The sequence below is a fragment of the Excalfactoria chinensis genome, chromosome 6, assembly GCF_039878825.1.
Source record: "Excalfactoria chinensis isolate bCotChi1 chromosome 6, bCotChi1.hap2, whole genome shotgun sequence".
NCBI lineage: Eukaryota > Metazoa > Chordata > Aves > Galliformes > Phasianidae > Excalfactoria > Excalfactoria chinensis.
Window position 1 is genome coordinate 25,343,203 of NC_092830.1, and position 12,836 is coordinate 25,356,038.

The 12,836-nt window shown below is 63.8% G+C and overlaps 4 protein-coding genes across 6 annotated transcripts; 1 reads left to right on the forward strand and 3 right to left on the reverse strand.

The window, feature by feature from the left end:
* The first annotated feature begins 1 nt into the window (after nt 1).
* MORN4 (MORN repeat containing 4) lies at nt 2–2,415 on the forward strand. Its single transcript, XM_072339673.1, has 5 exons — nt 2–182; nt 465–562; nt 717–831; nt 943–1,052; nt 1,265–2,415. Exons 1-5 carry the CDS (start codon nt 31–33, stop codon nt 1,411–1,413), a joined length of 624 nt encoding a protein of 207 aa, XP_072195774.1. The 5' UTR covers nt 2–30; the 3' UTR covers nt 1,414–2,415.
* A 457-nt stretch (nt 2,416–2,872) lies between these two features.
* Nucleotides 2,873–4,972, reverse strand: HOGA1 (4-hydroxy-2-oxoglutarate aldolase 1). The gene is made up of 7 exons (XM_072340816.1): nt 4,765–4,972; nt 4,334–4,462; nt 4,133–4,260; nt 3,892–4,026; nt 3,633–3,729; nt 3,378–3,511; nt 2,873–3,022 (listed from the first exon to the last, which is right to left on the reverse strand). Exons 1-7 carry the CDS (start codon nt 4,970–4,972, stop codon nt 2,873–2,875), a joined length of 981 nt encoding a protein of 326 aa, XP_072196917.1.
* An 805-nt stretch (nt 4,973–5,777) lies between these two features.
* Nucleotides 5,778–7,455, reverse strand: ANKRD2 (ankyrin repeat domain 2). Of its 2 annotated transcripts, XM_072340454.1 has the most exons (8): nt 7,288–7,455; nt 7,050–7,211; nt 6,830–6,937; nt 6,652–6,750; nt 6,389–6,487; nt 6,180–6,278; nt 6,000–6,098; nt 5,778–5,931 (listed from the first exon to the last, which is right to left on the reverse strand). In XM_072340454.1, the coding sequence occupies exons 1-8, from the start codon at nt 7,411–7,413 to the stop codon at nt 5,827–5,829; spliced, it is 897 nt and encodes a 298-aa protein (XP_072196555.1). In that variant the 5' UTR covers nt 7,414–7,455; the 3' UTR covers nt 5,778–5,826. The 2 variants fall into 2 exon arrangements, with proteins under 2 accessions (XP_072196555.1, XP_072196554.1); XM_072340453.1 differs by having other exon boundaries at nt 6,000–6,278.
* A 1,239-nt stretch (nt 7,456–8,694) lies between these two features.
* UBTD1 (ubiquitin domain containing 1) lies at nt 8,695–12,742 on the reverse strand. Of its 2 annotated transcripts, none has more exons than XM_072340432.1 (3): nt 12,527–12,742; nt 9,495–9,722; nt 8,695–9,405 (listed from the first exon to the last, which is right to left on the reverse strand). In XM_072340432.1, the coding sequence occupies exons 1-3, from the start codon at nt 12,591–12,593 to the stop codon at nt 9,020–9,022; spliced, it is 681 nt and encodes a 226-aa protein (XP_072196533.1). In that variant the 5' UTR covers nt 12,594–12,742; the 3' UTR covers nt 8,695–9,019. The 2 variants fall into 2 exon arrangements, with proteins under 2 accessions (XP_072196533.1, XP_072196534.1); XM_072340433.1 differs by lacking the exon at nt 12,527–12,742 and adding an exon at nt 11,568–12,035 and having other exon boundaries at nt 8,883–9,405.
* Nucleotides 12,743–12,836: the final 94 nt, after the last annotated feature.

Sequence of the window (12,836 nt, forward strand, 5' to 3'; positions counted from 1 at the left end):
CGATGAGGAGCCGCGTTGCTGGCGGTTTCCATGGGGACGGCCAACCGCGGGCGGCAATGGATGCTGGCGCTGGGTGGAGCCGCGCGGCGGGGTGCGGTGCCGGCTGGGGAGGTGGCCGCGCCGCCGCCGCCCCTCGGCGGGACCGCGGTGTGCGAGCGGAGGAGCGGCGGACGCGGAGCCAGGTGAGCGCGGGGCCGGGGCCGTCCGGTCCGGCCGGGGGATGCCCGCGTGCAGCCGGAGCCCGCCGCGCTCTCCGGCCCTCACGAGGTGCCGCTCGCCGCCCGCTCGCGTTTCCCGGGCAGCTCGGGTGGCTCCGCGCCCCGCGGTGGGGCGGGCGGCAACCTGAGCCCGGCGGCTGCGGTTTCAGGAGCGGGGCCGGGGTCAGCGCCGCGCCCAGAGCCGCTCCCGAGGCTGCGCGCGTCTGTGTCCGCGCGGTGCCGCCAGCACGGGTCTCTGCTTCGCAGCTCTTTGCACGGCGCTCCCGAGGCTGCGGCCATGACCCTCACCAAAGGCTCCTTCACCTACTCGAGCGGGGAGGAGTACCGCGGAGAGTGGAAAGAAGGTGAGGTGGGGCGGGGCGGCACAGCTGATTCCACGCTTCCGTGGCCCAGGGCTTGCAAGCCCCAGAGCCGTCCCTCTGCCACGAGCATCCTCACCCCGAGCCGTGCTGGGCGGGCATTGCTCCATCCATCACCGCCTGCTTTTTCTCTCGCTAGGACGCAGGCACGGCATCGGCCAGCTGACGTTTGCTGATGGCACTGCCTACGTGGGGCACTTTGAGAATGGTCTTTTCCATGGCTGTGGCGTGCTCAGCTTTGCTGATGGCTCCAGGTGAGCACGGCACCCTGTGTCCTCAGCACAGCCCAGGTGGTCTGGTGTGAGTACCTGGCCATGTATGCTCTCAGGCTTCCTGTCCATTGATGCTCCCTCTGTTTTGTGCAGGTATGAGGGGGAGTTTGTGCAGGGCAAATTTAGTGGTGTTGGTGTCTTCACCCGCTATGACAACATGACCTTCGAGGGCGAGTTCAAAGGTGGACGTGTGTATGGCTTTGGTGAGTGTCTGAAGATTCCTCTTGGCTCGGGGCATGCTAACAGACCAGCGGGATGTGCCTGTCAAAGCTCAGCACAGCCCCAGCTTAGCAAAGTCCTGCCCACCCCTGCCCCTGCCGTCCTGCCCTTTTGGTGTGTCTTGCTCCATCTGTCCATGCCTGGCCCCAGTGTCTGCTGCTCCCTACCCTGTGACTCCCTTCCCTTCCCTCCCCAGGTCTCCTGACATTCCCTGATGGCTCTCACGGGGTTCCCCGCAACGAGGGCTTCTTTGAGAACAACAAGCTGCTGCGGCGGGAGAAGTGCCAGGCGGTGATCCAGAGGGCCCAGACTGCCTCCAAGTCTGCTCACAACCTCACAGCGTGATGGCACCCTGGCACCTGCATCCCCCACCTACTGCAGTGGGACTCCCCTTGGTACTGGCCGACCCAGGGCAGGGCCATGGCACTGCCATCCATTCCCTCGCCAGCCACCCAGCCTTGGCAGGACTGGGAGTCCTTCCACTGCATGGGGAAGACCTCCCTGCCGGACTGTGCTAGTGGGGAAAACAGACCCCTGTGCCCTTCACCCAAGTGCCCCTAGGTGGCTCTCTGCTTACTGGGGCCACCGTGGTGCCTTCTCCCTCTGACTGCTGCCCTCCCCCTTCCCCACGAGGAGCCTTCACTCTGGCCCCAACCCCACCAGAGCAGCCACCAGCGGGAATGAGGGATGGCATGGCTGGAACCAAGCAGAGGAGTTGGGGTTGGGGCTGGCTCCTGGCCCTATTGCCTAGGGTGCCTGTGCCCTCAATGCTGGGTCAGTGGCTGCACCCACTGGGCAGGGTGACGTGATTGCCCATGCTCTTGGGACCATGATAGGGCAATCAACTGTGTCACTCTCATCACTGTGCCAACCCAGCCCATTTGCTGCCTTGGGGACATCTCCACTGATTGGGGCCAGGAGACGCTTGGCCTGACATTCATCCTGTGTCCAGAAGGAGCTGGGTGAAGGCAGCAGTGATGATGAGAAAGAATCAGATTCAGACCAAACTAGGGGCAAGGAGCTGAGGCAAGGCAGCATGAAGTGCCGGCTTTGGTGCAGAGGCCTGAGCTGGGTGGGCAGGGAAAAGGGCATGACAAGGGTGCAGGCAGGGTGCAAGTAGCTCCCCATCTTGCTCCGCACTTGCATCCCTCATCTCTCCCTGTGTGTACCTGCCTTCTCCCCCCAGCATGGCCCAGCTTACCAGGACACAGGGTCCTAGTATCCCTCTCAGCCCAACTGTGCCCTCCCTGAAGGTTTTACCCACACCGGTCCCGTGCCTTGCTGTGTCCCTGCCTTGTGCTGCTGCCTGTATGGGCCTCAGCAGAGTAAACCATGTTGCCAAACTCCTGAGCTGTGTCCATCTTGCTGGGAAGCAGGGACCTGTGCCCCAGGGTCAGCTGCTTGCACGGGCACGAAAGCATATGCAGAGGGGAGGCGGCAGGTTTATTCATAGTGCTCTGTAGGGTGGCTGGGTCAGCATCGGGCATCCGTACCCCAAGGGATGGTGGGAACCTGCAGTACCTCAGGTGGACACCCATGTGGGTGGGGGGCTCCTGCCTGAGCCCAGAGTGGGTTTTCTAGGGGTCTGGCCTGGCCAGTGCATGCCCAGTCTGGGATGTGGTAGGGTGTTGGGTTTTCCTTCCACAAGCCCTGTCCATCAGGAAGGAGTTAGATGAATGCTTTCCTCCTGGCCATGTACTGCTGTCTCCACTGCATCCTCAGCTCCCAGTGGTCCCCAGTTTCCTGGTGCAGGAAGGAGCAGGGGCAGATGATGCTGCCTGCTCAGCAGGGATGGGCCAGGGGCTCACAACCACCCATTGGTGCTGAAGGTGCCTCTCAGCTCCTCCACCTGGGCTGGGCTTAGCGGTGCCAGGGGTGCACGGCAGGGGCCACCATAGTAGCCAAACAAATCCATGGCCTTCTTCAGCCCTGGAATCCCAAACCGGCGAGTGACCTGCAGGAGACAGTGCAGCAATGTACTGCATTCACTGGGACTGGGTCCCACAAAAGGAGCATCTCTGACGAGCACCAGGAGCCAACCTGCAGTGTGACAGGGCCCCTGGGAAGGAGCAGCTCTTCCTCCATCACTGCCTATAAATATCCTGCTAGCCTCATGCTCAGTCAGGCAGGTGTCCTACGCCAGGGCACGCACTGTTCCTGGCACAAAAGAGCTGGCATTTCCCACCTGCTGCTTCCAGCCTGCGCTCAGTTTATGCAACTGTTCTGTCCCCCCAGCACACCCAATAGCACTCGGGGACCTGCATCCTTGCTATCCCCTCAGAAGAGGTCCCAGGGTCCTGCCCACTCACCGCTGCGTTGGGCTCAATGAGTCGCTGCTGCAGCTCGCGGGCTTCCTGCCAGCGGCCCTGGCGGCACAGGTGCTCCAGCTGGCACAGGGGTGCCCCCAGGACGTTGGCGAGGGCGCAGATCCCCCCAGAGGCACCTGGGGGCATTGAGGTACATTGGCAGCAAGCTCAGCATGCAGCATCCAGCCTTTGCCCCTTGCCTCCCTGCAGTGCCCCCATGGCAGCATCACATGTCCCTGGTGAAGTAGCAGCACATACCTACGGCATAGCTCGCCATCAGGAAACCAGCTGACCCTGACAGCACCTGGAAATCCTCCTGCTGTGTCTTGTGGACAATCAGCCCTAAGCGAGTGATCTGGGAAGAGGCACATGCCAGGGGGTGGGCATCACCCTATCCCCATCTGGGGTCCCCAACCCGGGGGTCCTGTGGAACCCCTGGGGTTCACGGAAGGGCTGTGACACTGAGGCTGGGGCCAGCCCTGGATTTTCCCTCCCGTTCAAACCCTGCCTCACTCACATCCCCGCCGCTGTCCTTGATGCCGATGATGTTGGGGTGCTGAGCCAGGGTGAGCACAGCCTCCAGTGGCAGCTCCAGACCGGTGTTGGCGGGCACACTGTAGAGCACCACAGGGATCGGGGATGCCTCGGCCACCTGTGGGCAGCAGGGCCAAGCTGAGGGCAGGGTGGGGACGTATGGGATGTGTCCTCCATCCTGCTGCCCCAGCAGGGGCTGCCTGCAGGCGCCGGGCACGGCTCACCTCAGTGTAGTGCCGCACCAGTGTGGTGCTGCTCATGGCTCCCCGGTAGTAGCAGGGTGTCACGACCATTGCAGCATCAGCTCCTGCCTCTGCCATGCTGCCCGTCAGCTCGATGGTGGCCCGAGTGGCTGGAGAAGTGGCAGTGAAGTGAAGGACACCCCATGGGGACATGGCCCCTTTGTTCCCCACGCTCACACTCACATTCGCAGCCTGAGCCTGCCAGCAGCAGGCGGTCCCTGGGCAAAGCACGGCGTACGTGGCTCACCAGCTCCAGCCGCTCACGGAGTGCCAGCAGGGGGAACTCCCCACTGGAGCCCAGCACCACCAGCCCTGAAATGCAAGCGTGGGGAGAGCATCCCTGCTGTCAGCAGTTCCTTCCTGCAGCCCCTCTCCTCCCACCGTACATCCTGGACAGTCAAACACACATCCGATGCTGCGGCATTCAGAGTGTGGGTGCAATCGAGCGTATAGGGGCAAAGAGTAGCTGCACAGCCTTGCAGCTCTGCATGGATGCTCAGAGGGCTGGAGCACCTCTCCGTGGAGACGGGCTGCCTAGAGAAGCTGTGGGTGCCCCACCCCTGGAGGCGTTCAAGACCGGGCTGGATGGAGCCCTGGGTGGCAGCAGGACTTACCTCGGAAGGGGATGCTGGCATAGTGGCGCAGGTTCCCCTCCAGCTGGCCATAGTCCACCTCCTGCATGGGCGAGAATGGGGTGGTGATGGGTGGGAAGATGCCTCTGAGGTCGAGCTTGGGCTGTGGTCCCGAGGCAGTGCTGAGCCCCCGGCACAGGGCTGCCAGGGCTGGCCGGAGCAGCGAGGTGAGGCAGGTGCTGAGCGCCATGCTGCCTGTGTCCTGCAGCCAGACCGTGCCACCTGCCTTGCCAAGAGGGGTTAATGTTTGACAGGGCACATGAGGGACCTGCGGCCCCACTGGGCGGGCGACATGGGGGTGGTAACGGGTGAGTGCTCTCCTCCTCTGCGATCCTGAAGGAGTTCAGCACTCCTCTGGATGAGCCCTGGCTGCGCCGTCTGTGTGTTCCCTTTGTTTTCATACTCAGAGCTGGTATGCAGCACTTGTAGGGCTAAGGTGGGGAATGGTCACTGCCGGGAGTCCCAGGGCTATAAGCTGGGTTTGTGTGCTCTAGGTGTTGTTGTAGGGTCTCTTGTAAACACAGGCAAGTGTGAGCATTTGTGGGCAGTGAGCACTGGACATGGTGCTCAGCAGAAGTGATGCATCCTACAGGATGGCTGCTGTGTCCTCTCCAGATGGCTCAAGAAATGAAAGAGAGAAGCCACCACCCAGCCTGGACACCATGGCTGCCTGGGAAGGGAATGGCTGCTGCTTCCCAGCTGACCCCAGTGCCAGCACAGCGCAGCTCAGGGACACCCTTCATCAGAGCTTTTCTCCACAGGTGTGCCCAGGTAGAACTGCAAAGCACTGCAAACAGTGCTGGGGTGTCTCACAAGGAGCCCTGCCACTAAACCACTCATGGTGGCCCGGTAGTGCCACCATACCACTGTGTTTGGAGGCAGGACACAATGACCCAGCTCTTGGCCCCACCACCTCCCTGGCACAGCCCCAGTGCACCCACTGGAGTCAAACTCTCCTCTTTGCTGGTTTTATTGACACAGATGAGTCTCAACAGGATCCTGCTACTTGAAGCCAAGCCCAGTGCTGGTCTCTGCCCAGTGCCATCATGCTGGGACCTCAGCCTCCTCTTGTGGCCGTTCCTTGGTCTCCAGTGCCTGGCGTGTGTCTACCTGCCACTGCTGCACCAGGTCCGTCGGAGTCTTACCAGCCTGTGAGAGGGGCAGAGGTTGGGAACAGTGTGGCAGGCAACAGCCCGAGCGCATCTCACGTCACTCACCAGGTTCCTGGCCATCATGTCAGCCCCGTGCAGGATCAGCATTTTAATGATCTTGTAGCGGCTGAGCCGTGTGGCATCGTGCAGTGCTGTGTCACCTTCCTGCAAGAGATACAGCCTGGCTCTGTGCACCGCATCCCCAAGGGGACACAGGGACAGTGAGCACCTGGGTGTTGCTCTCACCCTGTCTGGGGAGTTGATGTCCACCCCGCAGTGGATGAGGTGCTCCACAATATCCAGGTGCCCAGTGCGGGTGGCCACGTGGAGAGGGGTGCTGAGCAGCTGGGTGGGAGGAGCAGACACCAGGATGGATCAGCACCCCCTCCCCGCTAACACAGCACACAGACAGCCCTGTTTCCTTGTCCCTAATGCTGCCCCATCCCCAGGCTCACCTTGTCCTTCACGTTGAGGTCTGCCCCTCGGTCCTGCAGCAACTTCAAGGCATCCAGGTGTCCCCCCCGGCAGGCCCAGTGCACAGCAGTGCTGTCCAGCTGGGCACACAGAGCTGTGTCTCAGCAGGGCCACCACCCAGCCAATCCAGGCTGAGCTGGCAGAGCTGGTTGCTACTGGGCTGGGGACAGCCCAGCTCTACATAGGGACCCCCCACCCTATATTGTGCCCAGTGGCTCAGGCGTAGGAAGGGACTCAGCCTCACCCGGTCCCTGAAGTCGACGGTGGCCCCATTGTCCAGCAACTTCTGCAGGATGTCCATGTGTCCCTCCAATGAGGAGCGGTGCAGGGCTGTACGGTGGAACTGGAGGGGACCGAGGTGTTGGTGGCTGCCTGTAATGCCCCTGGCCCAGAGCAGCCTCATCCCAGGGGCACCACATTACCTCATCACATGTGTCTGGGGGGCCACCATCCGCCAGAAACTTCTCAATGACACGGATCTTGCCCTGCACGGCAGCTCGCAGGAAGTCCTCCGGCTCCACGGGACCCTCCTGGGGCAGGACAGGGCAGGGATGGGGCTCAGGGACAGCGGGGGCCCCGTGTCCTGCTTCTCCAGGATGGATCCCCAGCTGCTGCAGCCCCCCTCCTGCAGCCCGCACATACAATCTCCTGGGGCTCTGGTGGTGGGGTGGGCTCTGGGGTGGCTGCCCGCTCCTCTCGGCGCTTGCGGCGCTGCTTGCGAAGCTCGATGAGCCGCTGAATGCTCCCCACATCAATGATCTCCCGCCGCAGGTCCACCGAGCTCCTCCGCACCCTCTCCTGGCCCTGCAGGGACATGCAGCACCCTGTCAGTCCCCGGCTGGGAGCCCTCCTGCATCCTACCCCCCTGCACAGCACTCACCTTGATGGCCTCAATGCCGCGGTTCCGGGGCCCTTGGTGTTTCTCCTCCTCCAGCTCTGGTGTGCTCATCCGCTCCACGGGCAGTGGCTCCCGTGGGCCATCACCTTTCAGCCTCTGTGGAGACATGGGGGGGCTCCAGAGTTCAAGGTGGGCACCAGGCAGCCCAGCATCCAGCTCCAGGCACTGCCGATGTCTCTGGGATGCCTGGCAGCCCCTGGACCCTCACTTGCCCACCTGCTCTGCTCAGTTGGCAGCTCTCAGGGTGCCTCCAGCTGGGAATTTGATGCCCGCAGTAGCCCTCAGCCTCCTGGCTCAATCTGCCAGTATGGCAGGACCCCCAGTGATGGTCAAGAACCCACCTTCTCTTCCTCTTCCTCCTCAGCCAGCTTCTGGTCAATGAGCTCTTTTGCTTTTTCCACATCCAGCTCTGTGATCTGTTCCACCTCCAGCTCCTTGCCTTTTTCCCCATCCAGTTCCATGTCTGCCTGGTGTTCAGCCCCACCGGGGTGCCCTTGCAAGACACAGCCTCTCCTCCTCACTGCAGGCACAGAGTTCCTGGCCCCAGCAGCAACGCTGGCGGTGGGGCTTTATGTCTCTGGCCCCTCCGTCCCACTGCCCAAGGGCACCAACAGCTGTGCCTTCTCCACATGACTGGGGCAGCTTTGCCATGAGCTCACCCTGCTGCTTTCTGGTGCCCCTAGCTCACCTCCTCCATGCTCTTAAAGCAAACTATGCCCCCTCCCCACCTGGCTGCCTGGGACCCTCATACTGGGCACAGGGACCTGGGGCATGCATGGCTTGTAGAGCCAGTCCAGAGCCTAGGTGTAGCGCTGCCAGGGTATGTGGTAGCCCTGTGGTTCCTGAGTCCATGCCACCCACACTGGGCAGTCAGGATGCTCACTGTGGCTCCATGCCGCTTTGGAGGATGACCTCAGGTCCAGAGCATCCAGAACAGCCCCATGGCCACCTGGTCTCCTTACCGCATGCACACAGGCAGCAGGGTCGGCAGACAGAGCCCGCAGCTGTTCCCAGTGCCAGGAACATTGCTCAGCCACTCCAGGCTTTGCTTTCCCTGTTTGTAAGATGAGGCCAGCGCACCTCGTGCTGGGACAGTTAATGCGCTGGGCACCAGCCCCTGGGATCAAGCAGAGGAGGGACAGATGAGGACACGTCACACTCCTGGGCACGTGTAGGACCCAGGGCCACACTTGGGTGCTGTATCCCACGAGTGCCACAGATACAGGAAGGAGAGGGTTGCGCAGGGGTGACACCCAGGGCTGTAAAGGGGAACAGAGCTCAGACCCCTGGCATCCCCCGTGTCCAGCTGTCCTTACCAGGTGACACTGGAACGGATGTCAGACAGGCACGTGGGCCAGGGGACAGCCCCCAGCAATCCCCAGCAGGGAGGAAGGATGAAAAGGCTTTATTGATAAATACACAGACTATGTACAGAGGGGAGACATCTCCGCCCAGTACTGCAGCCCCCAGGCCGGAGGCAGCAGGAGCCCGGCCAGCGGGTCACAGCCTCTCCCCAAGGGGCAGCCCCATGGCAGGGCCCCCCCAGCACACATTTGGTCTCGCACCTTCCACAGCAAATGTGCCCATGTCCCCAGCCCACAGCCCTGGGGAGGGGACCCGATGACCCCAGCAGGGCTGGAACACGGCACTGGACATCCCCAAGGTGCCGCTGGGCCTCGGTGCAGGAAGGGGCCTCCCCACTCCCCACCAGAGCTCAGTTCCTGGGTGGCAGCGGCTGGTTGACGATGACTTGCACCACAAAATCCTTCTGGATCTTGGTCTCCTGCAGCCGCGTGCGGTCGGTGAGCAGCTTGCCAGAGAAGAACCATCGCTGCCAGGCCAGGTCGATGCCCTCCTGCGCCTGCAGCTGCTTCTTCAGCTGCCCGATGGTGTCGGCCATGCTGGCGCTGAGCCGCAGGTCCTTGCCGGTGGACAGGCGCACCTTGAGGGCGAACTCACGCCGGGCGTTGGGGAGCGGTTCAGCCGGCTCGGCTGCCTCCTCCTCGCCCCGCTCCAGGATCAGGTTGACAGGCGGTGCCAGGCAGTACACAGGCAGCTGGTAGCGGTTGCCCAGCTCGTCGTAGCACTCCGTCAGCGACCCTGCGGACAGCGGGGTGAGCAATGAAGTCTTGCAGGGCACCCCCAAATGGGGACCCCCACTCCTGATCCCCCCCACCACCAGCCCTCACCATGGGGCAGGGTGATGCTGGCTCCATCCAGGATGGCCTGGGCCAGGCTGTGATCATTGACCTCCACGGCATAGGCTGCAGCCTTCAGGGCGTCCCAGATCTCCTTGCGGCCCTCGAAGGCAGGTGCCGTGTCCCAGAACTCGTCCCGCTTGCTGCGCAGCTGCCCGTCCGTCATGGGGTAGTCGCTTTTCCACTTGGGACGCTCCTTCTTCAGGGGCTCATTGCGGCCTGGGGGGGCAGAGGGAGGCTCAAACGGGGGTGTCCCATTTCCCAGTACAGCAATGGGACCCACTGGCTACCGGGGTTACCCCACAGCATGCCCAGTGGTGTCCAAGGGACAGCTCCCAACACAGCCATGGGAAATGCAGCAGCATCCCAGGTGGTGTGCAGGGGTTTCCCCCTGTGCTATGGGGATGGGGAGCCAGGGGCAGCCTGGGGTGGCTGCAGGGCCTGGGGCCCTTTGAGGCAGAGCAGTATTTATAGCTCGGGGAATTAGCCGGGAAATAAGCTGGTGCGGCAGAGAGCGAAAGGGATTACAGGGGCTGAGCTGCAGCCCCAGCAAAGAGGGGGGCATGACTTCTTCCTCTGCTCACCCCAGGGCAGTGCTACGGGAGGTGACAGCACTGTGCCACACCGAGCCTTGCCGACCCCGCAGCAGCCTCACAGCACTGTGAGCATGGCAACTGTAGCTGGATGCCACACCAAGCGGCAGGAAAAGCTTGTCCCTGGGCTGGCAGCACCCTGCTGCGGTAAGGGACACCTGCGTGACCAAGCTGTGAAACACCCACGGCAGGCCCCAGCCCCGTGGGAATGGCCACGTGCCACCAGCCTCACAGCAGGGCCGGAAGCGTGGGGCAGGAAGGAGCTGTTGTCACTCCCAGCTGGGCTGGGGACAAAGAGTGTCAACAGCTCCTTCCTGCCACTGTGTTCTGTGGGGCAGCCAGCCCACACCATGCCTGCAGGGGCGCAGAGTGAGTGGAGTCAGACAGGGCAGGAAGGATGCTGAGTGCTGCCACGACTTGCTGGGCAGGGGGATACCACCAGCCTGCATGTGCAACTACCACTAGAGTTAGCCACCACTGCTGGGGACTGCTCCTCCACTGCTGCCAGCTCCAGGCTGTCACATCCTCCCAAAAGCTTTTCCTGGGGCTGGATGTGACGCATGGCCCAGGGCACAGAACGTAGCCACCCTGAGGGCTGGGAGCTAAACTCTCAAGCAGGGTTGGGCAGGCAGCATCCTGCCTGCGCCACATCCCCAAGCAGTGAGGGCAGCTGGCTGCAGCCAGCACTGCCGATTCAGCAGTCACGGTGCTGGGCAGGAGGGATTTGCAGCGTGGCAGAGCAGAGCAAGGTCAGAGACAGCACCTGCCCTGGGTACAGTGGACACCACCAGCCCTGAAGGACATGGTGAGGACCGCAGAGGAGGGAGCCACCAGCAGCATGGCTGCAGCAAGTGGGCCGCCACATCATCTCTGGGCCACCACAAGCTGCAGAGGGACAGTGGCTGGGGAAATGTCCCCATCCCAGTGAGGACAGGACAGTCCAGCACATTCTCTCTGCAGCACCAGCCAAACAAGGACACATGGGGATTAGAGGGTGATGGAGGTCTCCTGTCCCACAGCTCCATCCTGGTGCTGTCACCTTTATTGCCCGAGAGGTGGCTGTGTCCATGGCCTCACATGGCAGCCAGGAGCAGGCACAGGATGGCAGAGTAGATAGCACTGCCAGGAAACGAGGTCCTTTAGTGTTAGGGATGGACTCATCTGAGCCAGACAGCACAGCTCCCAGCCGGCACCAGCCCTCGGTTCCACTTGCAGGAAAGGGAAGAGGGCTGGTGCTCAGCGAGGAAGAGGAATCCAGGGGCTGCAGACAGGCACCCAAGCTGACAGTGTGGCAGGGAGCCCAGTCTGCAGGAGCAGGGACAGGCTGCAGCCCAACCGCCACCCCACAACCACTGGCAGCCATGGCCAGGTAGGCAGGAGCTAAGCCTCTTCTATTTATTGCTGCCACCCAGCCTGGACCCAGCCTCTAATCATCTTGTGTTGCTCTATTCCCAGCCGTTGTGCAACTCACCGCCCTCAGGGGACACGGGGGGTCAGGAGGTGCCCAGCTGTGCTCTCGCTCAAGCCAATGGGACCTGCAGGCAGCCTGCCCAACACGGCATACCTGCTACTGCACAGCTCAGCTCCCGGCAGGGCTGCTCCTAGATAGACAACTTCCAGCACTCTGCAGCCCACAGGGTCAGCCCTCCCCGGCCGTCCCTGAACATGACCCAGGAGCCGCAGCAGCTCGGAGCTCCCAGCCTCAGGTTGCACTCCTAGGGAAAGGAGTGCCGGAGGGGACGCGAGGACAGCGAGTAGCACAGCGCTCCCAGATCCGAGCCCTCCTCCGTGTACCCAGGAGCATCCTGCAGCACCGCCCGCTCCGAGCCGACCCGGTACCCGCGGGCTTCCTCACAGCAGCACACACTGTCCGGTGGGAAAACCTCTCCCGCGAGAGGCCCACGCCGCGGGGTCCCCGCGCACGGAGCTTCCTGCTCCTCCCCGTGTGGGTGCAGCGGGCAGGGTGTGACTCACCGTGCCGCCCGACCGGCGCTTGGCGGAGCCCGTTGGGGAACGCTGGGGCGCAACGGGGCAAATTGCAACAGCGGGAGCTGCCCCCACCTCGTCCGGTCCGAGCGCGCGGTGGTGGGGACGCGTCGGGGACGCCATAGGGACGCGCCGGGGACGCGAGGGGCCGGCGAAGCGCGATGAGCGAATCCCGGCGCGGGCAGCGCGGCGCTCCGGTGTCGCGCCGGGGATGAGCGGCGGCTCGCTCCGGGAGCCCGGCACGGCGCGGCGCCGACGGGGCACGCGGGGAAGGAGCGGGGGAATCCCCGGCAAAGCGAAGAGGCGGGCCGCCCCGGGACGGACCGCGGGAACCGGGCGGCAGCGGAGCGCCGCCGAGAAGAGAACCGCCGCCGGTGCTGGGCGGACAGCTCCGCCACCGGACACGCCGCCACCGGACGCCCCGCGACCTCCGGCGCCGCTCACCTGCTCTCTTGCGGGGGCTCCCCGCGGAGGGCCGCTCCCGGCGCTGCCGCCCCACGCAGCCGCCCATGGCGGGCGCTCACCGACGGCGGCGGCGGCGCGGGCGGCTCGGCATGGGGCCGGCCGGGCTCCACGCCGCACTCTACCGCGGGGTCCGGCGTCGCGCGACCGCGCCGCCCGACTCCGAACGCCCGAACCGCCCCGTCGCCAAAGCCGGCCCTCGCCGCGCCGCGCCCCGCCCCCCCAGGTGCGCGTGTGACCGCCCCGTCGCGGCCGCCGCTACTCGCCGCCGCTCCGCGGAGAGCGCCGCCCA